Raw genomic sequence first — 27,695 nt, forward strand, 5'->3', positions numbered from 1 at the left:
TGAGATACAATGGGGTCGCAGGGCATGGGGGCAGGTGCTGTGTCCCCTCTGCAGGTGTCCTCTCTGCGGGCAGGTGCCTCCCTGGGGTATTTCTCTCACCACTTGACCAGCAAAAACCTGTGCAGCTCGGAGACTTTTTAAAAAGGTAGAGATGACTGCTGGGCATCCCGCTCCAGGTCTGTGGGTCCAGTTTTCTTTGTACATCTCTGGGTCGGCCCTGTCCTGCAGTTCTGGAACCTGGGCTTACGAATTTCCGCTCTGATTGGAAAGACGAGTGGACTCAAAGCGAGGGAAGCGGCAGTGGTGGGTTTAATGAGGCTCCCCGGGCACACGCGGTCTGTGGGCAGGTGGGTGTCCTTTGCATCACAAGAGGTGTGTTTTGGGTGGGATGAGGGTGCAGAGCTGTCACAGGCGTGGCCCAGGCCAGGTGGACCAACAATGCCATTCAGGAACAGCACGTTTGCTCGGCCCGATGGAACAGCCTAAACTCTCACAAGTCACAGCCAGTGCTTTTGTTCACTTCAGAGGAGCAAGGGCATTCTGCTGGCTTGAGGGGGAGAAAGGAGCTTGTTGCTGATTTCCGCTCCATCCTGCCCTTTCCCCTGTCTGGCGACCTGGAACCACGGTGGGCTGTGGAACGTGGGGCAGAAGTTGGCTGGGGCCAGCCCCCGCCCCTGCTTTGACTTGGCTCCCCACGGAGTTTGGGAGCGTTTATTTAAGAGATGGATGGGCGGCGGCTGGGCATTGGCAGGTGGGCGTCAGGGAGAGGAAAGGGAGGCAGCGAACACATCCAGGCGATGCCTGACTGTCCTGGGGCTGAGCGGCGCCGGCCAGGAGGGCCACCATGCACAGGAGAGCCTCTCAGGCTGCCGCCTTCCCCTTTCCCCCGCCTTTCCCTTTCCCCCACCTTTCCCTTTCCCCCGCCTTTCCCTTTCCCCCGCCTTCCCCTTTCCCCCGCCTTTCCCTTTCCCCTGCCTTCCCCTTTCCCCCGCCTTGGGCATGGACAGAGCCTGTAACACTGAGGAGGGCTGTGTCACTCACTACCGGTCAGCTGAGCGTGCACCGTGTGGGTGCAAGTACCCCAGGGCTAAAATAACAGATCCCAGCTTCCCTCCGAGTCCACTGACATCCACCACAGCACCGTGTGAGGGAGGCAGCCAGGGGCTGTGCGTGAATCCCGCACAGCCAGGGTGACCAGTGCTCCATTCACGCCCCACCACCCTCCCAAAGCTGAAGTCTTAAGACCCTGGACATGAGCACAGTGGGGGCTTGGAGATGGGGACCCCAACACATCCCCTTCCTGTGCACTGGGAACCCTGATACGTCCCCTTCCTGTGCACTGGGGACCCCGACACGTCCCCTTCCTGTGCACTGGAGACCCTGACATGTCCCCTTCCTGTGCACTGGGGACCCTGATACGTCCCCTTCCTGTGCACTGGGGACCCTGATACGTCCCCTTCCTGTGCACTGGGGACCCCGACACGTCCCTTTCCTGTGCACTGGGGACCCCGACACGTCCCTTCCTGTGCACTGGGGACCCCGACACGTCCCCTTCCTGTGCACTGGAGACCCCGACACGTCCCCTTCCTGTGCACTGGGGACCCCGACACGTCCCCTTCCTGTGCACTGGGGACCCCGACACGTCCCTTTCCTGTGCACTGGGGACCCCGACACGTCCCTTCCTGTGCACTGGGGACCCCGACACGTCCCTTCCTGTGCACTGGGGACCCCGACACGTCCCTTCCTGTGCACTGGGGACCCCAGGACGTCCCTTCCTGTGTACTGGGGACCCTGATACGTCCCCTTCCTGTGCACTGGGGACCCCGACACGTCCCTTCCTGTGCACTGGGGACCCCGACACGTCCCCTTCCTGTGCACTGGGGACCCCGACACGTCCCCTTCCTGTGCACTGGGGACCCCGACACGTCCCTTCTTGTGCACTGGAGACCCTGACACGTCCCCTTCCTGTGTACTGGGGACCCTGACACGTCCCCTTCCTGTGCACTGGAGACCCTGACACGTCCCCTTCCTGTGCACTGGGGACCCTGACACGTCCCCTTCCTGTGTACTGGGGACCCTGACACGTCCCCTTCCTGTGCACTGGGGACCCTGACACGTCCCCTTCCTGTGCACTGGGGACCCCGACACGTCCCCTTCCTGTGTACTGGGGACCCTGACACGTCCCCTTCCTGTGCACTGGGGACCCTGACACGTCCCCTTCCTGTGCACTGGGGACCCCAAGACGTCCCTTCCTGTGCACTGGAGACCCTGACACGTCCCTTCCTGTGCACTGGGGACCCCGACACGTCCCTTCCTGTGCCTGAGAACTCCTGAGACATCCCCTCACTGTACATAAGGACCTCCGAGATGTCTCCACACCATGGGGTAGCACCCTGTTCCTTGTGGGAGCAGGAGAATGCAGGAGCTACAGTGAACTTGTCCCTGTAACTCTCACAGCGACAGGGCCTCTCTGCGGTGGCAGTGTTGGGAGACAAGGCGATGAGAGTGTCATCCGCTGTGAGTTCTGCGGTGCTCTGGTCCCCCGTGAAGACATCGTCCACGACGTTCACACTCACTGAGCCACGTCCTGCCCTTGGCTGGAATGTGAGGGCGGTGAGACACCCCCATCCTGTAAGGAAGTGTGCACCGAGCCCTGGTCCCGTGGCATCTGGGGGGAGCGGCCTCCGTGGCACAGATCACCTGGGCGTAGTGAGAGGCAGACTCTGGGTCCCTGGGCCTGCGAGCCTGAGACTGGATGACCACCAGCTCCCGGCAGGGTCCACACCCCGAGGCACAGGCAGGGGGACGCATAGCCCAGGTGTGGGGCCTCCCCCTCCAGGCCGGGCGGTGCGGGTGCGGCTCAGAGCCCAGTGCCCTCTGCCTCCTGTTGCCTGGGCCGCCAGCGTGACCCACCTGGCATGGGCGCCTGGGGACTGAGCCTTGTCCGGCCGTCTCCCAGCCCTGGCTGTCTCCCTCGGCAGGAGCTCGGCACCTCACAGGTTTTCGTCCCAGGATGTGCGTCTCCGATTGGAAGGTGGAGGAGTCACAGATGCCCCTTTGTGTTTCCAGGCCTGGACTGGGCAGGCCCCGGTCAGGGCTGGGGGAAGATGCTCAGCTCGTGTTGGACCTGAAGGTTGTGGGAAACTAGGCCCAGAGTGCAGCAGTGGAGGCCTTGTCTGAGGGGTCAGGCAGTGGGGGCCCCAGCAGAGAGCATGGGGCCAATGAGAGGGACAAAGGGACAAGAGCTCAGGAGCTTTGGAAAGAGGTCCAGGGGCCTAGTGGGCTCCAAGGAGGGCAGAGAAGCCCCACGTACTCCTAGTAATAGAGGCCGTGCCCACCTCATGAAGGGGATTTGCAGAGAAGCCCCACGTACCCCTAGTAATAGAGGCCGTGCCCACCTCATGAAGGGGATTTGCAGAGAAGCCCCACGTACCCCTAGTAATAGAGGCCGTGCCCACCTCGTGAAGGGGATTTGCAGAGAAGCCCCACGTACCCCTAGTAATAGAGGCCGTGCCCACCTCGTGAAGGGGATTTGCAGAGAAGCCCCACGTACCCCTAGTAATAGAGGCCGTGCCCACCTCGTGAAGGGGATTTGCAGAGAAGCCCCACGTACCCCTAGTAATAGAGGCCGTGCCCACCTCGTGAAGGGGATTTGCAGAGAAGCCCCACGTACTCCTAGTAATAGAGGCCGTGCCCACCTCGTGAGGGGGATTTGCAGAGAAGCCCCACATACTCCTAGTAATAGAGCCCGTGCCCACCTCGTGAAGGGGATTTGCAGAGAAGGCCCACGTACCCCTAGTAATAGAGGCCGTGCCCACCTCGTGAGGGGGATTTGCAGAGAAGCCCCACATACTCCTAGTAATAGAGGCCGTGCCCACCTCGTGAAGGGGATTTGCAGAGAAGCCCCACGTACCCCTAGTAATAGAGGCCGTGCCCACCTCGTGAAGGGGATTTGCAGAGAAGCCCCACGTACCCCTAGTAATAGAGGCCGTGCCCACCTCGTGAAGGGGATTTGCAGAGAAGCCCCACGTACCCCTAGTAATAGAGGCCGTGCCCACCTCGTGAAGGGGATTTGCAGAGAAGCCCCACGTACTCCTAGTAATAGAGGCCGTGCCCACCTCGTGAGGGGGATTTGCAGAGAAGCCCCACATACTCCTAGTAATAGAGGCCGTGCCCACCTCGTGAAGGGGATTTGCAGAGAAGCCCCACGTACCCCTAGTAATAGAGGCCGTGCCCACCTCGTGAGGGGGATTTGCAGAGAAGCCCCACATACTCCTAGTAATAGAGGCCGTGCCCACCTCGTGAAGGGGATTTGCAGAGAAGCCCCACGTACCCCTAGTAATAGAGGCCGTGCCCACCTCGTGAGGGGGATTTGCAGAGAAGCCCCACATACTCCTAGTAATAGAGGCCGTGCCCACCTCGTGAAGGGGATTTGCAGAGAAGCCCCACGTACCCCTAGTAATAGAGGCCGTGCCCACCTCGTGAAGGGGATTTGCAGAGAAGCCCCACGTACCCCTAGTAATAGAGGCCGTGCCCACCTCGTGAAGGGGATTTGCAGAGAAGCCCCACGTACCCCTAGTAATAGAGGCCGTGCCCACCTCGTGAAGGGGATTTGCAGAGAAGCCCCACGTACCCCTAGTAATAGAGGCCGTGCCCACCTCGTGAAGGGGATTTGCAGAGAAGCCCCACGTACCCCTAGTAATAGAGGCCGTGCCCACCTCGTGAAGGGGATTTGCAGAGAAGCCCCACGTACCCCTAGTAATAGAGGCCGTGCCCACCTCGTGAAGGGGATTTGCAGAGAAGCCCCACGTACCCCTAGTAATAGAGGCCGTGCCCACCTCGTGAAGGGGATTTGCAGAGAAGCCCCACGTACTCCTAGTAATAGAGGCCGTGCCCACCTCGTGAGGGGGATTTGCAGAGAAGCCCCACATACTCCTAGTAATAGAGGCCGTGCCCACCTCGTGAAGGGGATTTGCAGAGAAGGCCCACGTACCCCTAGTAATAGAGGCCGTGCCCACCTCGTGAGGGGGATTTGCAGAGAAGCCCCACATACTCCTAGTAATAGAGGCCGTGCCCACCTCGTGAAGGGGATTTGCAGAGAAGCCCCACGTACCCCTAGTAATAGAGGCCGTGCCCACCTCGTGAGGGGGATTTGCAGAGAAGCCCCACATACTCCTAGTAATAGAGGCCGTGCCCACCTCGTGAAGGGGATTTGCAGAGAAGCCCCACGTACCCCTAGTAATAGAGGCCGTGCCCACCTCGTGAAGGGGATTTGCAGAGAAGCCCCACGTACCCCTAGTAATAGAGGCCGTGCCCACCTCGTGAAGGGGATTTGCAGAGAAGCCCCACGTACCCCTAGTAATAGAGGCCGTGCCCACCTCGTGAAGGGGATTTGCAGAGAAGCCCCACGTACCCCTAGTAATAGAGGCCGTGCCCACCTCGTGAAGGGGATTTGCAGAGAAGCCCCACGTACTCCTAGTAATAGAGGCCGTGCCCACCTCGTGAAGGGGATTTCTGAGCTGGGGCCGAAGGCACAGGATGTGGTGGCGTAGGAAGAGCAGTGATGGAGGCTTTCTCCAAGATGTTGGCCGTGCAGTGGAGAGGACTGGACGCTGGGCCAAGGGTGGCCGCATCCATGGGGCCTGGAGCCTGCGGACTGCAGGAAGCCACAGAGTGGGTGGCAGCAGGGGACCTAGGGATAGAGCGAGCCCAGGCTCCGTGGCAGGTCGCCGGGGGCATCTCCCCAAGGCTCTGCCCCCTCTGCCCATCAGGTGGGAGGTGCGGCAGATGGGGAGTCTGGGGGGCCTCCTGCGGAGGAGGGTGTGCGCCACGGAAGGCTGCTGAGCCCTCATTGTGTCTGGTGGGAGGCGGGCGTCACAGCTGTGCCGAGAGGCCTGCTCTCGCGTGCTGTGGGAGGGGGGAGACGTGGTGAGGGAGAGCTGGGCAGGGACCATGCCGCGGACCCTCAGGACAGGGTGAGCTGTCCCAGCAGTGGCTGAGCCCGTGCTGCATAAGGGGCTTGGCGTGATGTCTGTGATCGTGTCTGTGGTTGGAAGTGACGTCTGGGCTGGAGCTGACACCCAGCTGGAGCCGTGACAAAGGACAGGATGATCAGGGAAATTGCAGAGAACAAGGGCGAGGATGGAAGCTTGAGGGGCGCCGAGGTGTGGAGGGGGTGTCGGTGGAAGAACCCTCAGGAGCTGGGCTGGGGCTGGGGCTGGGGCGCAGCTCGTCCCCGAGTCCATGGTTGTGATGCTCAGGAGGCGCTGGTTCCGGTGGGGAGGTTGGGGAAAGCACTTCCTGATGCCTTTGGGCGTGGAAAGTGGTGGGGGCAGCCAGGCCGGTTCAGTGCAAGGCCTGAGGTGAGGTTCAGGTGCGGCCCACGGGCTGTAGCAGGGACGCAGCACTCAGCAGGTACCTCAGGGTTTGTTGGAGGTGAGGGGGTAGCAGGGCCCCTCACACAGGTCTAGGGTTGCAGGTTCATGGCAGCTGGGTAGGGACGGGAAGCTCCAGTAAGATTCACCATGGGATTTTTCACCAGAAACTCCTAGAAGTTAATTCTGTGTCGTGAGAATAAAAAAGTTAACATGTCTTTGGCTTCCCATCTGCTGGGGAGTGTGCCCAGTGGCACTGCGGAAACCCAGGCCGGACCTCACAATTGCAGGATGAGCCTCCTCCCTTCTATCCGGCAGGTGGCCTTCTCCAGGCATTGCCCTGCACCTCGAGGGGCAGCGGGGCTTAAGTCAAGCTCTGTAAATGCGGCACCCGACATCTGAGGCCCGCCACGCTGCAGGTTCCCATCTCCAAAGCCCGTGGTGCTGGGCACGGCAGAGCCGTAGGCGGAGACAGGGAGGCGGAGACAGGGAGGCGGGAGGAGCGTCGGATGCCTGTGGCCTCTTTACAGCTCTGTCGCCTGCCTTATCTCGCTGGCTCTGCCCTTGGTCATCAGGATGTGAGGCGGTGACGGACACTTCAGTGCTCTGACGCACTGTGGCCCCGGGGAAGCGTGGTGTCTGCAGCCTCCTGGGCCTTCCCTTCTGCCTGGCTTCCTCCTCCTCCACCCGTCCACCCGTGTGTCTGGGTCAGGCTGGCTTCTGCATCACTGTGGACAGACCTCTCCCCGTGCTGCAGCTGTTTTCCTTGGGTTGAGCACTGAAAAGAGCCCCTTTGGGTTAGGAGGCAGGTGGACTTCCACTCACGTGGAGGAGGAGCCTCCTCTGCCCGGAGGAGACGGTGCTGGGAGAAAATGTAGCTGCAGGTGGAGATTTTCTGATAACCAAGAGTGGATGTTGTCTGTTTACTGAGTGGAGGTTGGGGCCGGTGCCAGGGTTGTCCATCTCCCCTCTGTCCTGCATGGCATGGTGGCAGAGATACCACCATACTTCAGAGACAGCAGCACCCTCGCCGGGTGCCGGATCTCCCAGGGTCCACCTGTGCTGCTCTGCCCTGGGGTATTTGGAGCTGAGTTCCAATTAAGCCAAGAAAAACAGATTGTTTTACTTAGAATTTAGAAATTCTCCTTTTTTTTTTTCTTTTTTTTTTTTTTTGAGATGGAGTCTCGCTCTGTCACCCAGGCTGGAGTGCAATGGTGTGATCTTGGCTCACTGCAACCCTGCCTCCTGGGTTCAAGCGATTCTCCTGCCTCAGCCTCCCGAGTAGCTGGAATTACGGGTATGTGCCACCGCACCCGGCTAATTTTTTTTTGGTATTTTTAGTAGAGATGGAGTTTCGCCATGTTGGCCAGGCTGGTCTCAAACTTCTGACCTTATGTGATCCGCCCGCCTCAGCCTCCCAAAGTGCTGGGATTACAGGCGTGAGCCATTGCGCCTGGCCTAGAAATTCTCTTCATAAAACGTGTTTGAGATTGGCACAGGAAGTTTCAAACAGAATCAGGATTCACCATAAGAAGCAGATAAATACATCTGAGGCACCCGGGGTGAGTGATCTCAGCGGAATTCCCCTTTAAGCTTCCTGGTAGCGCGTGCAAAAAGGAAAACATGTGGATCGAAGATCGTGCACAAACAAAAGCTGTTCTGGGAGGAACCAATCCCTCGGCAATCACACTTGACTCCCTCGAGGGAAAGCTGGAAGGGGAGAGGGCGTCAGGATGCGGGTCCCGGTGTCTCTGTGCAGCTTATCCTCCTTCAGAGGCCCCTCTGCTTCTGTCCATCCCTCCAATTGCCAGTGGTGTCAGCATTTGGGGCCGTGATCAGATGGAGGAAGACTGGCAAGCAGTCACCCCCGACAGGACTCTCTGGCTCAGCCTCCCCAGGAATATGCTGCTCCCCAGGCACGGCGGAAGACCTGCTGCGTTTCATCTTCCGGCTGCCTGTTTAAAGCAAGGGAGGCCATGCCCCCAGCGGGGTCCCTTGTGCCTGGACCCAAGGCAAGAACAGCTCAGGCTTGTTCCTTTTTCCTCAAGTTCCTCTCGGGCGGGCACGGTGTGTCGCCTGGACCTGCATGTAAACATCAGGGCGGAGCAGGAATCGGCCTCCAGGAGGGTAATTGCCTGGCGTGCTCTGTCCCAGGTAGTGGGTGAAATGAAAGTAAAAAGCCAGCTGGTCCCTCATGCAGATTTTAGGGGACAAAGTTCAGCATAGAAAGGTCCTGTTACAAGGAGAGGGTTGTGGTGAGCCCAGGGCAGCGCGCGTCCTCCCCGGCAGCTGATCCTCGCCATGGGGGATGGAAAGGCTGTCCGGATTTCTGTGGCAGAAATGAAAAGCTACTACCTGTATTCTGAGTGGTGCTCCTGGCTGCTGTCCGTGGCTGAGGGTGAGTCTCCTCGTCCCCTGTGAGTCCCTCGCAGGTGGTGTGCTCGGAGCAGTCGAGGCGGCCTCTGGGTGAGGCGGCGTGGAGGTGCCCTCTGTGGATGCCCCGTGCTCCACAGGGCAGTCTGTGTCCCCTGTGGAATTTGCAGTAGCTCAGGGAGTGGGGACGAGAAGCAAATGAGCTTTTCACCCTAAAGTTATCATCTGACCCTAATTTATGTCACAGTTACCAAAAGCAAATAACCTCCTTTTGTCTGGCAAGCCTGAGCCTCACAAACTGTGCAAACAGCTGGAGGCTCAGCCTGCACCAGGCTGCCCCGCGTCTTGAGAGCTCTGATGTCCGGGGGCCACGGCTGCAGGTGCAGGACAGAGACAAGGCCGTGACCGAACACTTTGCTGGTCCCCTTGACCATGGGACACCCGGTGACGTGCCTGAGGATCGGCCCCGGCACACCGAAGCCCGGTTTATGCAGAGCTTCCCACGGTCAGCCGTGCAGGGAGCTGTGAGCCCCGGCCACTCTTCCTCTTCCTGTCCCATGGTCAGTGAGCCCCCAGGGCCATGCGTGGGGCTGAGCAGGTCTCCTGCCTCAGAAGGCATTTCCTTCATTCCACCTTGAAATCCAGAAAATGCCCTGGAACGAGGGCTCGCCCCTTCACTGGCTGAATGCCATCTGTGTGTCTGCCTGGCATGACCTGCGGTCGGGGTCTGATCCTGCCTGTGAAGACACAGTCTCTGTGAGGATGGGGCCGCGGCCGGATGCCATGTGGCGCTTTCCCAGGGCCCAGAGTGCTGAGTCCTTGTCCTCAGAGTCGCAGCTTTGCTGTTTATAAAACTGCATCCACTCTCTTCTGAACTCACCCGTTCTGCAGATGAGGAGAGTCAGGAAGTCACGGAGAGAAATGCGCATCACAGGGTTGTCAGAGCGTCCCACGAATGGTGCGGGAGGACACAGCAGGAACTTAGTAGACGTCAGCACCACCACCGCCCCATTCACACCTGGGCTTCCCCCAAACCTCCCACCTCCCCACGGTCCCACTGCCCTCGGAGGACCCACCGCACAGGGGTGTTTAAGACAGTGGCGGCGCTCCCGGGAGACCACGGGATGTCTCTGAGGACAGGCGGTCCCCTGGGCCCCCTGGTTAGGACAGAAACGCAAGAGCCACGCAAACCTCTCTGTGACACTGGGGACCCCCTGAGGGAGGGAAGCCCTATCGGAGGGTCTGCTGGGCGGGCCTGCCTGCCTGTGGGTAGACACTGGGCCTAGGGTGCCAACCCTGCCCACGGGGCCTCAGTCCTGCAGCCGGGTGTGCACTGCGCCCTCACTCCCCTGCCTGCCTCACAGACCGTGGGGACTCCCCCGACAGTGGCGCGTACGCTGCACTCTGCCAGGGCTGTCTAGGGTTCTCTCAGGACTGTGGGGATGCCTCAAGGGTGGCAGGAGCCACTCTTGGCCAATATGCAGTTAGATTTGATAAGAAAACAAGCTGGCGTCCTGCCCAAGGCTCCGGGGAGGTTTCAGGTGGAACTCGGAGCCAGTGTCGGAGCTGGAGCACATGAGGTCACGGGGCCACAGCCACCCTGGGCTGCCGCATTTCCATCTCGGTGGGTCCTTTTACGCAGATGGCACCCAGTGAACTCACTCAGTGGAGCTGCCTTTCCCTGAAGCCATTTCTTCACCCGGCTGCAGGGCCGCAGACAGCAAGGGCCGCAGGGTCTCTGCAGCTTGTTCAGGTTCAGGTTGGATGGGGTCCCAGAAGGCATCTCCCTCCACCTGCCCCTTCCAGCGCTTTCCCGAAACGCTGTTGTCTGCAGCCACGCAGAGGGTGGCGTGGGCCTGGAGCACCTGCAGCCCCCGGTGGGGGGCAGGGACCTTGTGGACGCAGCCCAGGGCTCGTTGTCTGCCCCCTGGTCCACCCAGCACAAGGTCAGCACCAGCACCCATTGGTCTTTTTCCTCTCTTGCTTTTCACTCACTGCTCACACTCCCTTCCTCAGACAAATTAAAACCAAGTCGGAGAGGCCCAGCAGGGGAAGCAGAGTTGGCCTTCTGCAGCCGCACAGTTGAGTCCTGGAGTTCAGAGATTTTAGCTGCTCTGCCCAAAACGGTCTGGCAGACTAAGGAGGAGGCCGGGTGTGAGGCCTCGGCCTGCGCTGCATGCAACGTTTTCACTTCCATGGTAGTGGCAGAGGAAAGGGAAGTCCTCCATACTGTGGCTTGCTGGTCTTTGCACGGTGGTGAGAGGGTTGGGCGTTGGGCTCCCTCGCCCCCATCCGGCCTCTCATCCCTGTCCAGGGCCTGGAAGGGGCCAGTGTGTGTCTGGAAAGTGTGAAGTCTGGCAGGGGTGTGGGAAGTACCCATGAGCACCATCGCTGTGGGTGGACAGTGGTGGGATTGTCCCGCTCATCACAGCGGACCTGTGAGAAATGACCAGAACTGACCCTGCCCAGCCCACAAGGGGACAGCCTCATCCAAGCAACACACACCCATTGTCACAGTTACTTGGAATCCTGCTCTATATTTTTGTTCTTCAGAGAAGGGGAAAAGGGCTGGGCATCAGAAGATTGCTCTGAATAAACAGTGTGTTTAGAAGAGAGTCACAGGGTCAGGCTGCGGGGCGAGGAGGCCTCCTTCTGGAGGTGCACACGCCACTCGTCTTGGGGCTGAGACCAGGAGTTTGCACCAATTCAGAGGGAAGTCAACGGCGTCTGTGGCAGCGCACATGCACACACCGTGTGTGGTGGTGCAGCTGCCTCTGCCCGGGATGCATGATGCTCTCTGTGGTCCTCGTCTACTGTGTTTTTTTTTTTTAATTCTACATGGTGAGCCAAAAAGGTTGTTAAGCACCTTTGGGGTACAGCCCTGCCATGATAAGAATGTATTTCTAAAATAGTGGAAAGGAAAGTCGTGGAGAAGGCCAGCACCTGCCTGGTGTGGGGAGCAGGGCCCGGGCACGTGAACCTTTCCCTGCGGAGCTGGTGCCTGTGGGTGCACGGGTGTGGTGTGTTTTAATTCTCGGCAGCTCTGTGCGGCCTGGAGGGACATTCTGTCCTGAGCAGGGGATGGAGCTACCACACCCCAGTCCTCCCTGAGCAGGACATGGAGCTACCACGCCCGAGTCCTCCCTGAGCAGGGGATGGAGCTACCACGCCCGAGTCCTCCCTGAGCAGGGGATGGAGCTACCACGCCGGAGTCCTCCCTGAGCAGGGGATGGAGCTGCCACGCCCGAGTCCTCCCTGAGCAGGGGATGGAGCTACCACGCCGGAGTCCTCCCTGAGCAGGGGATGGAGCTACCACGCCGGAGTCCTCCCTGAGCAGGACATGGAGCTGCCACGCCCGAGTCCTCCCTGAGCAGGACATGGAGCTGCCACGCCCGAGTCCTCCCTGAGCAGGACATGGAGCTGCCACGCCCGAGTCCTCCCTGAGCAGGACATGGAGCTGCCACACCGGAGTCCTCCCTGAGCAGGGGATGGAGCTGCCACGCCCGAGTCCTTTCTGAGCAGGGGATGGAGCTGCCACGCCCGAGTCCTTCCTGAACAGGGGATGGAGCTGCCATGCCCGAGTCCTTCCTGAGCAGGGGATGGAGCTGCCACGCCTGAGTCCTTCCTGAACAGGGGATGGAGCTACCACGCCCGAGTCCTTCCTGAGCTCTTAGACTCCATGCGAGTTCAGTGATGCTTTCTTTTCTAATTTGCCAATCTCTTAAACCAGCAGTCCCCAATCTTTCTGGCACCGGGGACCAGTTTCATGGAAGATAACTTTTCCACAGATCAGGGGTAGGGATGGTTTCAGGGTAAAACTGTTCACCTCAGATCATCAGGCATTAGATTCTCATAAGGAGCTCACAGCCTAGATCCCTCGCATGCACAGTTCACCATAGGTTTGCTCCTAGGAGAATCAAACGCCACTGCTGATCTGACAGGAGGCGGAGCTCAGGCAGTCCTCACTCACCCGCCACTCACCTCCTGCTTACCCCCTGTTCACTCACCTGCCGCTCACCTCCTGCTGTGCAGCCCAACCAGTACCGGTCTGTGGCTCGGGGCTTGGAGACCCCTGTGTTAAACCATTCAGATTTGTGGGAACCTTGTCTATCCTGAAAGTGCAGGAACTACCACACCCTTCATCACTTTCTTATGTTTAAAGACCCCTGGAACTTACAGAATGTGGTGGTTACACCAGGTCCAGCCCTGTCGTGGGATATTTGTTCCAAACCCTGCAGTGTCAGGTAAGTTCGGGGACAGGAGACCACTTTGTCTTCACCCCAGAGAAGCCTGTTTTTCAAGGACAAAGTAAAGAGTGTGCTAAGCAAACCCAGTGCAAGTGCTTATCCCACATACGGTGCCTTGAGAAGTGTGACATAATAAACCACCCGGTGGCCGAGGCGGGGAGCAGTGGCTGGCAGAGACCCTCGCACAGTTTCCTTCAGAATCACATGGAGGGGTCTGCTCTTGCAAGGAGACCTTTGCTTTCCATGATTGCCAAGAGCAGTTCAGAGGACTTTCCACGACTTCTATGTACAGGCACGAATTTTCAGAAAACAAAACTGTTTTCTGTGTGGAGCTAAGAACAAATGAATTAGCAGAAGATGACAAAGGTCCCAGGGGTGCTTTTCTTCATCGTGTCCTTCTTCACTTACTTGGGAAGGGTGTGCCCAGCGTCTGCTCTGTGCCAGGCCAGGCCAGGCCCAATGCTGCAGGGAAAGCAAAAATCACCCCCTGTTCCCTAAACAACGGGCAGGGATGACCTGGGGTAAGGAGAACCGGCGTGCTTATCAGCTTTGAGGAGAGCACAGCTGGCTGAACGGGCTCCTGAAAACCCGCGGCCTCCTCCCCTGAGCCTCCACCCTGCAGCCATGTGACAGTAAACTACAGGTGTTTGCTGGCACATTGTTGCCACAGAGACAAAAACAAAGAAAGCCTGCTCGGCCTCGGCCACCTGGCTCTGCACCTGGGGCTCTGTACCTGGGTCCAGCTGCTCTGTGGGGCCTGCAGGAGGGGACGGGACAGGATCTTTCCTTCCAGGAAGCAGTCTCAGCTGAACCTGAGCGTGGCCACAGCACTGCCCTCACTGAGGCTTTCTGCGAAATCCGGCCGCCTGCCACCTGCTTCTGTTAACCTTGTACACATTGTGTGGGACCTGATTCGCTGTGTTTTGGGGGGCATCTCCCGGGACCTGATTCGCTGTGTTTTGGGGGGCGTCTCCCAGGACCTGATTCGCTGTGTTTTGGGGGGCATCTCCCGGGACCTGATTCGCTGTGTTTTGGGGGGCATCTCCCGGGACCTGATTTGCTGTGTTTTGGGGGGTGTCTCCGAGGACCTGATTCGCCGTGTTTTGGGGGGTGTCTCTCAGGATACGAACACCTTTCAGACACATTATCCAGTTACGGTACTCATTCCACAAGGAAATAATAGCAGATTTTTAAAGTGTGACTTCATTAGAACATTGGAAATTTTATTAGAAGTTGCTAAGTATTTCAAAAATCTATCAGAAGTTTGCAAATGATTTTATAAAGACAGACCCTCAAGATGACATCTCAGGATGCAACTGAAATTTGCTTTTTTGAGTGTATTTGGCGTTTGCTGTTTGTGACCCTGATTTTCATGCTCTGCAGCAGGCTGTGCTCCCTGGCGGGGAAAGGGGGTCATTTGCTCAGAGCCAGGATCCCTTCCCTGCGGGTTAAGTTACCGGAAGTCATGTCTGGCAGGGCAGGATTTGGCTGGTTCTGGTCTCAACCACAGCCGACTCCACAGGGCTTGGCCTATGTGGGATTCAGCCCACGAAAACAATTTCTTGTTAAAAGCACCTGTCTTACCCTCCCTAGTGATCTCACTGTATTTAAAATATTTATTTAAACAAGGCAAGTATTCCCTTTTTATTACAGGTTGAGTGCCCCAATTAGAAAATCCAAAATGCTCCAAAACCTGAAACTTTTGAGCTCTGACATGACATCACAGGTGGAAAATCCACACCTGACCCGACAGTCACAGTCAAAACTTGCTTCATGCACAAAATTAAAACAGTGTATAAAATTACCTTCAAGCTACGTGTATGAGGTGTGCGTGAAACATAAATGAATTTCGTGTTTAGACTCGGGTCACGTCCCAAATGTCTCATTATGTATATGCAAATAGTCCAAACTCTGAAAAAAATCCAAAATCCGAAACATTTCTGGCCTTAAGCATATTGGATACGGGATACCCAGCCTGTAGGAGATACTTGGCCATGTTTAGTGGGAGCCAATGGATGTGTATCTAAGAATCTGCCTAAACCTGGACCGTGCTTCCTGATGTCATGAGGCCCAGTCTGAATTTGCCCGACTTCCCCGTCTCAGTGAGGGCGGTGGAAGGGGAAGCCATGCTCCTGTGGGGAGAGCCACCACCCGCCCAGGGCGCTCCAGACGTTCCCGCCGTGCGTCTGTGGTGGCCACTTCTCATCCTCAGTGGCTGCACGTCTGTTCCTTGGGAGTGGATTAGGGAAATAAGCGTGGCCTGTAGGAAGCTGAGTTTGAAGCAGTGAGCTGGGCCCACTGAATAATGATGTGGAAGCTTCTCAGCCCAGTCTCGTTTTTGTGAAATGGACACCGAATATTCTAGTTGGGGAAAGGTGGAACTTGGCACTTACGTAACTTACCCTTCTCCCCTTGGTGTTTCGTAGCCAATCATTTTTATTGCATTAGGTCTCCTATACTGTAAATCTACAGAACATCGGGAACACTGAAAAGTTCACCTCAGTTCTGGCTTTAAAAGCACTGACTTTCACATTATATTTGAGCTGGGACAAAAGAAAACATTTCTCTGCGATGTGTGTTCATCTCGTAAGGGTGTCTACACTGAGGTCAGACCCTGGTGCAAACCCCAAAATACTTACAGTGGCAGCCCCGGCTCAGTCTCTGCCAAACGTGCGCGGGCATCAGGCAGGAGTCCATGGGCCATGGGGGTGAGGAGAGAGCGGCTCGCTGCCTTGAGAAGCTCCCGCTTCTGCAGTAAGGTGGCTTTTAAGCCAGAGATTACCACGCGCTGCCGCGGAGGGAGAGGTCGCGCGGGGCGTGGGGAGGCCACAGAGAGGCTGTACTGACAGAGGCAGGGGGAGGATCTGGTGATGGAGACGCAGATGGCACAGCCCCGGTGAAGCCACGTGATGTCTTCGTGTGAACATGGCGGCGGGGGAGCGCCGGGCACACAACATGGCGGGTGTTCCTGGGCAGAGGCTTGGTGGGCAGTAGGGGCCGACCTGGGGGCTCTGGTGTCAACACCGGTCCAGGAATTTGACTGTTAGCCACAGAGACCGCCAGGAGGGCTTTTAGCAGATATGTGAAATGAGACTCCGCTTTCAGCAAGGTAATCAGGGAGCAGGTGGCAGTCGGGAGGGACTGCATGGAAACAAGTGGCTTAGGACCACCCTAGTCGTTCAGGCGTGGGATGAGGCTCCAGGATCGCAGCCACAGAAGTGGCAGTGGGAGGGGAGGGGGAGGGTGCCTGGAGAGAGGTTTCAGGGCAGGAGGGACGGGGCTTAGGGATGTTTCCTGGAGAGAGGGAGCGAGAAGTCATCGTCAATGGCCCCACGATGTCGGGCTTGGAATTTGGGGTGGACGGTGGTGCCATCAGTCAAGACAGACTTCAGAGGGAGAGGTTAGGTGATCCCGTCCCATTTTAGCACCAGAAGTGGCTGTGTGAGCTGGGAATGGGGTCCTGGGTGAAGATGACACCACAGATACCTTGGAGATCTGCCTCCAGTTAAGAGACGTGTTTGCCTCCTGGGTGGGTAGGATTTTCCCCTCCCTTAGATCGGAAGGCGAAGAAGGTGAGATCCACAGCTCGATTTCCCTTCAGATAAAAGGCACAATCACAACAGCAGCAAACACAACTTCATTTTAAAGACAGCAGAGGAGGGGTGGGGTGGGAGGGCAGTACCCAGGACAGGGTCCCAGCCGACCCTCCGCCTTCGTCTTTTTCCTGATTAAAAAAAAGCACCTTCATGCGGGGTGCGGCGCTTGGGACCCCCCAAGCTGACGTCACTGTCTGTGCCGGTGTCTCGGGCAGGGGCAGGTGTGGATGCCAAGCTGACGTCACTGTCTGTGCCGGTGTCTCAGGCAGGGGCGTGGCTGCCAACGGGGCGCGGTGCGTGGGACGCCAAGCTGACGTCACTGTGCCGGTGTCTCAGGCAGGGGCGTGGCTGCCAACGGGGCGCGGCGCGTGGGGACGCCAAGCTGACGTCACTGTCTGTGCCGGTGTCTCGGGCAGGGGCTGGCAGGGCTGCCCAGGTGGCTGTCGGTGGGGCAGTTCCTCATGAATCTCTGAGCTGAGTTTGTAAAAGTGTGTGAGAGTGGGGAAAATATGGGTGAAAATCTTTTCAGACATTTGGATTCCCCTTTGGTGAGCTGTCTCGTTTCTTCCCGCTGGTCAGGGATGTGGCTGCTTGAACAGCTGGGCGCGGTGACCAATGTGTGGAGAGCCGGGAAGCCTGCGGGGAAGCCTGCGGTGAGGCCGCGCGATGTCCTTCATCCCGGGCAGTAAATCCAGCCCCGAGGGTGGGGCGTCCTCCCGGGCACACGCTCTCCTGCCTGGGGTCGCCGCTGCGGGCAGGACATAAGGGCCTCCCAAGCCGTCCCATCTACACAGGTCGGGTAGAGTGAGTCGGAAAGGCCACCGAGGTTGGGGGCTGCGCAGCCAGCGGGCTGGGCTCAAACCCAGGCCTGCGCTTCCCCTGTGAGCTCAGGCAGCCCTCGACCTGTGTGTGGCTCGGTTTTATCGCCCAAAAAGGGGAACAACGCCGGCGTCCGTGTGCACCGGGCTGCGGAGACTTCCCCAGGTTCGGCTCCAGGACGGTCCCCAGGGGCGCCTCCCTCCATCCCCTCCTGTCCTGTCACCTTTCTGCACACGGTGTCGCATCCTCTGACCTGCGTGGCACTCACGTGTGTCTGCCCCTCCCGTGTTCTCCTCTCCAGGATGCGGCTGTTTGGTGGCACACCGCTGTGTCGAGGCACTGTGCCCGTGCCCCGGGCTCCCCTCGTTTTACAGACTCGCTCACGGAGGCTCAGGGCGTCTCTGAGGGCACGAAGCTCCTGTCAGCCAGCAGAATGGGGATGTAGACCGGGGCTCGCTCTCGAGCCTGTCCGCCTCCTGAACATGCCTGTTTGCTGAGCATATGATTAAGAGAAAGAAGGAAAGAGGGTCCATTTGAGAGCTTAGGGCAGCGCCCAGTATACCGTCAGCACTAAGCTGTATGAGAGCTTAGGGCAGCATCCAGTATACAGTTGGTGCTTAGTACGTGTTGGCACTGCAACTGCTGTCCTTGCCGCTGTGTGAGCTGCTGCGGGGTGGCAGTGTCTCGGGGCTGCCACTTCTGCCCCAGGAGAGCAGAGGGGAGCTGGCGGCCGAGGTGGGGTCGGTGGTGGGGTGAGCCTGCGGCGTTGTGGCTCCAAGGCCTGCTGGCCTGAAGTCACCCCCGGGATGTGCCCCGTGTGGGACCGTGCGGGATGCAGGGACGAGTGTGGCTCTGGGGGTGGAGGTGGCGGGCTGCTGGCATCCTGTCACCGAACCCTCCTTCCACAGGAACGGGGGGATGAGTGGGAGAGCAGTGGGAGAGTGTGCCCTCTACCCCAGACTCCTCTCTCCCTGTGGCATCAGAAGGGTGGGATCTGACTTACCAGGTGAGTGAGCAGGTGTGGCCCGGAAGTCCGTTCAGTCCTGGGCGCACCCACAGGAACTGACATCCCCATGCCAAGCAGCACCTGGGGGCCACCGGGGAGTGATGCCGGGTGCAGCCTTTACATTCATCCCAAGCACAGTACAGCCCTGCCCTCACCCCACGCCAGGCTGACCTTCACCAGATCCAAGCCTGACGTCTTCTCCCCACATAGTCCCGAGTTCCCCTCCCAGGGCCCCATTTAGAGACCTCCCCTTTTCCCGAAGCCACCAGACTCATGCAGTCTCCAAGGCTGGGCCAGCCCTCGTCATCTTCTAAGGTTATCCTACATCACAAAGGTAAATGGCATTTAAAATAAAATGTAGGCCAGGCTTGGAGGCGTGCACCTGTAACCCCAGGAGACTAAGGCGGGAGGACCACTTGAGCTCTGGAGATCAAGGCTGCAGTGAGCCGAGATCGCATTATTCCACTCCAGCCTGGGTGACAGAGTGAGGCCTTGCCTAGAAAAAATAAATAAAAGGCGTTGACTTTAGAGAGTTTTTGACAAAAGAATGGAAATGTTTCTGGTCCCTGCATCTAGCCAGCTGTAGTGACCCCAACACGCCAGGATGGGCCGTGCTACCCTGGGCTATGTGTGCAGCGGGGCTGGGACGGGCCAGGCTCGACCTGTGCTGTGATTTTCCACCCAGAATGTCGCAAATGTTTCCCACCATGTGGAACGTCTGTTGGGGAAATGGTGTTCCAGAGTGTGCAGTGCCCTTCAGAGGCTCTGCGTCTCCATCTTTTCTCCACGGCATCCTGCGACCGTGCTCCTCAGGTGTGCCCCACGGGCCCGGGAATGCCCTTCTCGGATGCGCCCGATGGTCCCGAGACTGTCGTCCTCAGATGGGTTCATGGCCCAGGATGGCATCCAGGCTCCTGGTGAGCCCTGTGGGTGGAGACCTGGTGCCGCCCCTCCTCTCTCCTGAGTCCTGATGGCTGGCAGTGCCGCCCACGGCACCCAGATGGGGGCTGTGTTGTGTTGTCTGCGTCTGTGCACAGCTGAGCCCCTGCCTAGGATCCTCAGCTGCTTTCTCTGGCTTCGCCACCCCCATGAAACTCCTGCACAGATCTGGACACACCCTGGCAGCCGCCGGGCCAGTCCCGCCCTCACTATCTCAGGTGTGGCCGGGCAGCTGCGGGAGCTGGGCCTAGGCGGGTGCTGCTGCCAGCCCCGGGCCGCCCTCGCCTGCACTGCTTTCCCAGCTGAGCGGCCACTTCCCGTGAACGGAGGGACTCTGAGATCATCTCGTCCTCACGTCTCCATCTGGGGAGAGCAACTTCCCAGCTCAGTGGCAGACCCAGAGCCCCGAATTCCCATCGAGAGCCTCGGGTGAGTCTTGAGACCAAGACCACGGTGGGTCTGGCCCAGGAAAACACACTGCCCTCCCTCTCTCTGCTGCACTGAACCCAGGCAGCAGATGCCATCTGCGCTTCCAGGTTTGCGATGGGGTTGCTGCTGTTGCCCCTGCACAGGGTGGGAGCCGAGGAGCTGGCAGACAGACTCTCGGAGCAGTGTTACACAGGCAGCTCCTGCAGACACCTGTGTAGACATCCACGTCACCCATAGCTGGGACCCCGTACGTGGACAGCAGATTGGGGGGCATGGGTGTCACTGACCCTTGCCCCGTGTCCTCTGTCCCTTCAGCCCCAGCCACCTGGTGAGCCGCGCCCTCTGCATCTGCTGCTACAGAGGTGTTTTATTTGACTTAAGGTTTAGCTGTTTGCTTTGTGCAGCAGGTCCCACCCCACAGCCTGATGTCTCCAGACAGGGCTGACCAGGTTTGTAAAATGAAATTGTCCATCCGGGAGGTGGAGAAAGCAACCCCCCATCCAGGTCGGTCACCCCACCCTCTTCCGTCACACCTGGTGCCATCACTCCCACAGCTCCTGGGGGTGGGAAGCGATGGGTCAAGTTCCTGCTGGACACGGGCCTCAGGCCCCCCGGGTGTCCCCAAGGTGCAGGGACCAGCGTGGCGACGCTCATTGTTCAGAGCTGCTGATCCGGGGCTGGCGTGTGTGGTTTCCTCTCCAGGCAGGGAGCACCTTCCTGTTTAACTGATTGGGACAGGGCAGGAGTGGGCTCTTGGCTGAGGTGCTGGGCCTACCCGCAGCAGCAGCTGTCTGAAGCCGGTGCGTCGGCTCTGTGCCCTGCGTGAGCCCATGTGTGCGGGGCCTTTGTGTTGCACTTCACTGAGGGCCCCGGGGTCCACTGGGCACCTGCTGGGCTCAAACTGCAGTGCCTGGGCCACTTTCCATCCTGTGTTCCGAACCCCGTGCACAGCGCAGCTCCTAGACATGGTCATTCACGTAATTTCTAGGCACATTTGTAAAGCACAACACACAAATAAAAAGTAAGGGCCAAATAAAGCATGAAGTCTCCTCACTGCTGTTCTTGGGAAGGCAGAACTTAAATGTGTAAAAAAGCTGGAAAACAGCATACCAAATACAACAACTAGAAACCCAGGGCCCTGGCATGTCAGGGAAGGGGGAGCTCAGAGCCAGGCCAAGCGTGAGGAGGCCGTGAGCCACAGGCCTGGCCGGGGCTGTTGGGGAAATGGGCTGGGGACATTTCTGGAGGGTTCTGGAGGGTCCTGGAGGCCTCACCAAGGAGGCTGGAGTGATTGGTTACATTATTCATGGAGCTGACTGGGCTCCCAGGACGGGTCTGAAATCACACCAAAGGGAAGCCTGCAAGAAATCACAAGAAATGTGCTTTCCTGGGGGATGGGATGGTCGTGTGTTCAAAATGTGTGTCCCTGGGGAACGGCTGTGTGTCTGGCATCGACTTGGCCTGGCCTTGGCTTCTCTACTGCGCTCCCGATCCCAGGTGTGGGGTCGATTCTGTCTTGCGCCGATTGGAGGCCTCTGCTGTGGGTGTGGTTTCACGTGCACTGTCTCTGGCTAAAGGTCCAGGTGCTTGGAACAGCTTTTATGAATCGGAAACTGGACAGAAACCAGCCTGAGGCCGTGCGAGCTCCCACGGCCCTTGGAGGAAAGCTGTTTCCCATCTCCAGCCAGAGAAGCTGCAGGGATGCCTTTGGCCTTGACTTGGTCAGCAGGGAGCTGGAAGGGTCAAGAGCTGTGGGTGGGGAGCCCTCAGTCTCCTGGACTGAGTGAGAAACGGTGGGTGAGCAGCCATGGCCACAGCGATGAGCCCGGGATGGTTTCCCGTGTGTGATTCGGGCCACGTGTTCCGGCCTCTGATGGGCATTACTGTGGCCCCCCAGGGACACAGAGCAGGGCCAGGCCTCCCTGGCACAGGGCCATTGTGAGCCAGTCCCTCCTGAAGATGGCCAGGTCCTCCCCGGCTTGGGGCCAGACCGCCTGGGTCTGCCCTGTGGTGACTGTTGCGTGCCCCCCTTGCTTGTTGAGCAAATCCGTGAGACTCCACTGTGTACCCTGAAGGAGCACGGCCTTTGCCCACCAGAAACTTCAGCGTGACAAGACATCGGGGGCCAGGAGAGACGCACAGAAGAGGGGAGCAGCTGATTTCTCGGGGTCCTTGCATCTGTACCAGGGGCCCTTCCTTCCCCACACGACGCCCTCTCCTTAGAGGACAGCCTCTGGCACCGCTCACTGTCCCTCTGTTTAAAAACTGAGGCCCTTCTGTGAGAGCCTCCTGCTCAGAACACAGTCTTCTTTTTCGGCTGATCTTTGCTCGCTCCATCTGCATCGGCCGCTGTGCGGCTGGCTGCCTGAGACGTCCCAGCCCTCCGTGTCCTCCAGTGCTGGGAGCACCGAGGGAGGAGGTGGGCCTTGGGCCTCGGGGGTCTCTGCAGGCCTTGAGCACATTGTGGGAGAGGGGGTGTTTGGTACGTGTGTCCCAAGCCTGAGGCCTCTGGGCGTGCTTTGCTGTTGGGGGTTGGAAGCTGGAGGTGAGGACACGTTGGACTGTGCTCAGCTGTGAGGGGACCCACCGTGTGGCACCGTGATCTGCTCCTGTGCCCCTGCCGGCTGATAATGTAGGAGTTGTGCCTGCAAAACATGCTTCGGACATTAGAGTCAGCTGGGAATGAAGATGCCGGCGGGCCCCAGAGTGGAGGCAGGGCTGAGGCACAGGTGGCGAGTGGGCCGGGAATGAAGACGCCGGCAGGCCCCAGAGCGGAGGCAGGGCTGAAGTGCGGGTGGCGAGTGGGCTGGGAATGAAGACACCGGAGGGCCCCAGAGCACAGGCAGGGCTGAAGTGCGGGCGGCGAGTGGGCTGGGAATGAAGACACTGGAGGGCCCCAGAGTGGAAGCAGGGCTGAGGCACAGGTGGCGAGTGGGCCGAGAATGAAGACGCCGGCAGGCCCGAGAGCGGAGGCAGGGCTGAGGTGCAGGTGGCAGGTGCATTGGCTGGTGCCGTGGTGACGGCGTGAGGGGCCATGATGCCGTGGCCTCCCCCGGGGCTCGTGTTCCAGGGATAGCTCATCTGGGATGCGTTCTGACGGCAGAAGGTAGGAACACAGAGATCCCAGACACAGGAGGTCTGGGTCAATGTGCAGAGCCCAAACCTGCTGTGGCTCAGGGGGCAGCTCACACCGTGGGCACCAGCCAGCCCTAGGTCCAAACTTACAGGGAAGGATGGCTGGGCTGGGGAGGACAAATAATTATGGATGGACATCACAGCCCCTCGGTGGTCGTGAGTGGGTGCAGAGGGGCTTGCAGAAGCGACATTCCTGCCCCAGGGATGAGGCTGCCTCTCAGAGGACCCAGGCGTGGAGGAAGCAGTGGCCCCTCTTAGGCATCCCTCCCCTAACTGTGTGCAGCGTGGAGATGAGAGTCTTGGCCCAGGAGGAAGAGTGAGCTTCCAGACTTAGCTTTGGTGCTTGTCAGCGCAATCATGGCTGCAAGAAAAGCCTCCATGGCTGATGTTCCCAGAGGCAGGGCCTGGCGAGGCCACGCTTTCCTCTCCAGCAAGCATTTGGACCTGAGGGAGCCGAGGTTTCCAGAGGCAGGAGCCAGGTGTCTGGCGTTTGGGGTCAGCCACCCCCGGAAGCCAGTGTTCCCAGCGGGAGAAGCTGAAGCCTGGAGGGCTGGCTGTGCTGTGCTGGGCACACGCAGGGCAGGAGGCAGTGCACATGTGAGGCTCTGCGGAGAAAGGCGCCGGAAGAGGCCCGGGCCAGCAGGGACATAGCAGGCCGGGGTCCCACCCAAACCCAGCACCCCTCCCAGGCCTTCTCGGCTGGGGCTGACTCCAGCAGTGGGTGTGATATTCTCAGGAGATGTGCGTTGACTCCAGCACTGGGTGTGATATTCTCAGGAGATGTGCGTTGGTCCCCTTAGCTCCTTGGGATTTTCGGCTCAAACTCTGGGCCTGGACAAATGGTCTCAGGTAACTTGGGAGCTCGTCAGGGACAGAACCTGAGTTTGAACGAGCTCTCTGTGGGACTCCCACCCAGGGCAGCGGTTAGGAGCCCCCTCCTGGACTGCCAGTTTTCAAGTGACGTATTTAAGTATCCCCCTCCCGGTCCTGGAAAAGTAGAGAGGCAGCCGGGAGCCTGCCTTCTGTGTTCTCGGTGCAGGGGTATTCTGAGAACGGCCCCTGCTCACATGGGTTTAAAAGGAACTCAGTGACCACAGACGGATGAGAACAGCAGACGCAGCTGCCTCCCGGGCACTCAAAGGCTCAACTCCCCATGGGCGTGTGTTGCCAGGGGCAGAAGGCTTGGCCCCCTGGGTCAGCATACTCTCCGGACAGCTCATCCCTGCCAGCCCAGGTCCCTGCAGCCCTGGGGCTAGCACAGGGGATGTGGACCTCAGCCTAGGTCCCCACAGCTGTGGGGCTGGCTCAGGGGACGGATCTCTGCTAAGCATGGCCCCTGCCAGCTCAGGTCCCTGCCACTCAGTGGATGGGACTTTGGCGGAGTGTGGGGCCCCTGCAGGGAGGGTCTAGACAAGCAACACCAGGAACCTGAAGCCTCCCCGGCCAGGGCTCAGCTGTCGCCAGGATCGCAACAGTTAAGCTGCCTGCAGCAGGATAAGTGAGCCGATGCTGCTCCTTAATCAGGGACATCGAATCGGAGGCCCTGGGAGGAGCAGCCGGCTGGCTGCCCTGCAGAGGCCAGGTCTGCGCAGCAAACCCAGGAAGGTGTGGCGTCCCCGCTTCGCGGCCAAGATGGTGCTGGTGCTGCGCCATCCTTTGTGTGCCCGGGAAGGGCGTTCCGGGAGCCGGGTCCGGGACTCCTGACTCGCATTGGGCAGCATGACGGTGAGCCGGCTGTCACTGCTGTGCCGGGACCTCTGGGCGCTGTGGCTGCTGCTGAAGGCCGGCGCAGGTGCGTGGGGCGCGGGCGGGTCCTCGCCTCCCCGGAAGGTGTCGTGGGGGGACAGTGCGGGGATGCAGGGTGGGGGTGGACGTTCTGGGCCCAGCCCTGTCCTCAGAGGCTGCTGGGGCAGAAGCCCGGGGCTGGGGGATGCCGGGGATGGATGTTGGGGTGGGTGCCTCCGAGACCAGAGGAGCCCTGTTCCTTGGCAGGGAAGGTGTGCACGGGCCTTGCCCGATGGATGGTTTAGGGCCATGGCCCTGGGGTCCCTGGTGAGCAGTGGGGCCGCCTCTGCCCTTGGCCTGTGAGGGACTGTCTGTGCTGGTCCCAGAAGTCTGGGATCACCTTTCCACTGGCTCCTTTGTTCGAGGTTTTTCATAGACAGGCTATGTGGACAAATGAGGGCAGCGCCCACGTCTGGCTGGTGGAGGGGCTGCGGCTCCTCCTTGGAGGGGACGCCCAGCCACTGCTGTCCCCACAGCGGGGCCACCCGTGGTGCAAGGCATGACAAGCTGCCCTCTCTAGGTAAGCAGGACGTGGGAGGCCCCTGGCCAAGCCTGTGAACCCGGCTGGGCGGCCTCTGTGGTCTCAGGTTTGGGTGCGTTTGGTCTGGTCAGGGCTCAGGGGCTGCTGGTCCACACTGGCCCCATCCTGACAATTGGAGCTTTGGGGCAAGGTCCCTGGAGAAGGGGCCACGTGGGGAGGAAACAGCCTGGGTTTTGCTGATGCTTTTCTAAGAATGGAGTATTCGTTTTCAAGAGATTTGTCCTAATTATATTTTCCAGTGGGTACTTATGCCAAGTATTGATGAATAATTCATAAAATAAGCATCTTTGTGAATTTTACTGAATCAGACCTTAACTATCAACGGCAATGAATAAACATCTAAAGTTTCCAATTTTAAAGTAAAGAACTGGGTGGGTACAGCAGTTCACGCCTGTAATCCCAGCACTTTGGGAGGCCAAGGCTAGAGGATTGCTTGAGCCCAGGAGTTTGAGACCAGCCTGGGCAACATAGCAAGACCTCATCTGTAAAAAAAAAAAAAAAAAAAAAAAAAAAAAAAAAAAAAATTAATAGGCTGGGTGTGGTGGCGTGTGCCTGTAGTCCCAGCCACTTGGGGGGCTGAGAGGGGAGAATCATTTGAGCCCAGGAGGTCAAGGCTACAATAAGGTATGATTGCACAACTGTACTCTAGCCTGGGTGAGGGCATGAGCAGGTGCAGGTGGCCGCCCCAGGTTATGGAGTTGGCTGTGGAGCACTGGGGAAGGCTCCAGGGTGAGCAGGGGCAGGTGGCCCCCGTGGGTTTTGGGGTTGGCTTTGGGGCACCATGGAAGGCTTCGGGGTGAGTAGGGGCAGGTGGCCCCCTGGGTTATGGGGTTGGCTGTGGAGCACCGTGGAAGGCTTTGGGGTGAGTAGGGGCAGGTGGCCCCCTGGGTTATGGGGTTGGCTGTGGAGCACCGCGGAAGGCTCTGGGTTGAGTAGGGGCAGGTGGCCCCCTGGGTTTTGAGGTTGGCTGTGGGGCACCGTGGAAGGCTCCGGTGTGAGCAGGGGCAGGTGGCTGCTTTAAGAGAGGTTGTGTCCCCTGGGTGCCCCCTGGTTTCACACCCCTGATGCCCTGGCCACTCCATCCTGCAGTTCCCTCCTGAAGGACCAGGCAAAGCCAGGACCACCCTGGACAAGAGGAGGGATTGTCCTTCTGAGCCCTGACGGTTCCTTGATCAGACCCGGGACCTGCTCCAGGCTCTGTTTTAGTGTCTCACGTCCTCTTAGGGTACATTGAAGAAGCATTGTCGGTGCCAGGGTCAGCCAGGGTCAGCCAGGGTCAGCCAGGGTCAGCCAGGCCTGTGTTCCTCACTGTGCCCCTCCTGCAGAGGCCTAGGGACCTGGAAGGAACTTGCCACCTGTGGGTGACCTTTCTCAGAAGGTAAAATGCAGGGTGGGGCGAGCCCCACTGGCCTTGGAGAGTCTGTCCTCGGGCCCAGAGGGTGCCAGTTGGGGGAGGCGCAGAAGGACTGAGACACTTGGATTCCACAGAGAGGTCACCGTGGTACAGTCCAGACTGTTGTTTTTAATTTTAAAGGAAAGAATTTGTTATGACGACTGTTCTCATTCTCCTTTAGGCATTTTTAACATGTGTTCCAGGCAGACCAGGCTGTGGCCCTTCCCTCGTGGCTGGTGCAGGCCACACCTCCCCCCGGCCCAGCGAGTAGGGAGGTTTGGCTCTGGCATGACCCTCCGGGGCACAAGTGTCCTCGGGGAGCTGGTCCCTACTACATAGAGGCCACCTGGTGTCACTTGGCAGAGGAGGACGGGGCACCACCCTGCAGAGAAGCGTCCATCTGCCCGTCAGTGTGCGGCCACACTTGGTGGTCCTCTTCACCTTGGCCTCTTGTTGAGCGCACCTCCCACCTGCACAGCATCCTGCGTCGTAGCCAACACCACCTCCTCCATGGACCTCAGTCTGCAGCCGCCACTCCATGTCTGCAGCTGGGGCCCTGGCCAGCCCCCATGGCGCAGTGCTGGGGGGTTCCTCTGGGTCCCTGTAGTCTCCCTAACATAACCTGGGGGCAGGAAGATCCCCCTGGGTCTGCTCACCTGGTGGGGGGCAGCCATCACCAAAGCCGTCTGCCTGCATCACCGGCTGAATTGCAGCCATGGTCCCACAAGGAAGCCTTGTCTCAGCTTTACAGAGGAGGAGGAGGCCCAGAGAGAGAAAGCAGCTGCCCAGAGTCACACAGCTCAGGGAGGTTGTGTTCAGGGTGAGGTCTGTGCTCCCGCAGGGCCAGTGAGTGTCTTTCCTGTGGCAGCCGCTGGCCCACGTGTGTGGTGATGACACCAAGCCCACAGACCACGCGTGTGTTCAGTTGCTGCGTGGGCTTCACGTTGGTGCCCATTTCTCTCTGGACCTTACGAAGACGAGTTTGCGGAGGCATGGCAGCCCGTGCATGCTGTTGGTGGGCATGTAAGTTGGTGCAGGTATCACGGAAAACAGTGTGG

The 27,695-nt window shown here is 59.1% G+C and overlaps 1 protein-coding gene and 1 pseudogene across 33 annotated transcripts in view; both read left to right on the forward strand.

Moving 5' to 3' along the window:
• The window catches only part of MCF2L (MCF.2 cell line derived transforming sequence like), a 214,763-nt gene that overhangs the window by 92,780 nt on the left and 94,288 nt on the right, over positions 1-27,695 (forward strand). For 4 of the 33 annotated variants that reach the window (XM_054665597.2, XM_024348380.3, XM_024348385.3 and 1 more), the window contains exon 1: positions 22,896-24,710. The exons of the other annotated variants lie outside the window; for them this stretch is intronic. In XM_054665597.2, the coding sequence (XP_054521572.2) occupies positions 24,638-24,710 (73 nt within the window). In that variant the 5' untranslated portion in view covers positions 22,896-24,637. Of the gene's footprint in view, positions 1-22,895; positions 24,711-27,695 lie in introns of those variants that run through there. 33 annotated transcript variants of the gene reach the window in all.
• On the forward strand, positions 6-3,659 carry LOC107968004 (uncharacterized; annotated as a pseudogene).

This window comes from Pan troglodytes, chromosome 14, assembly GCF_028858775.2.
Source record: "Pan troglodytes isolate AG18354 chromosome 14, NHGRI_mPanTro3-v2.0_pri, whole genome shotgun sequence".
In the NCBI taxonomy this organism is placed as follows: Eukaryota; Metazoa; Chordata; class Mammalia; order Primates; family Hominidae; genus Pan; species Pan troglodytes.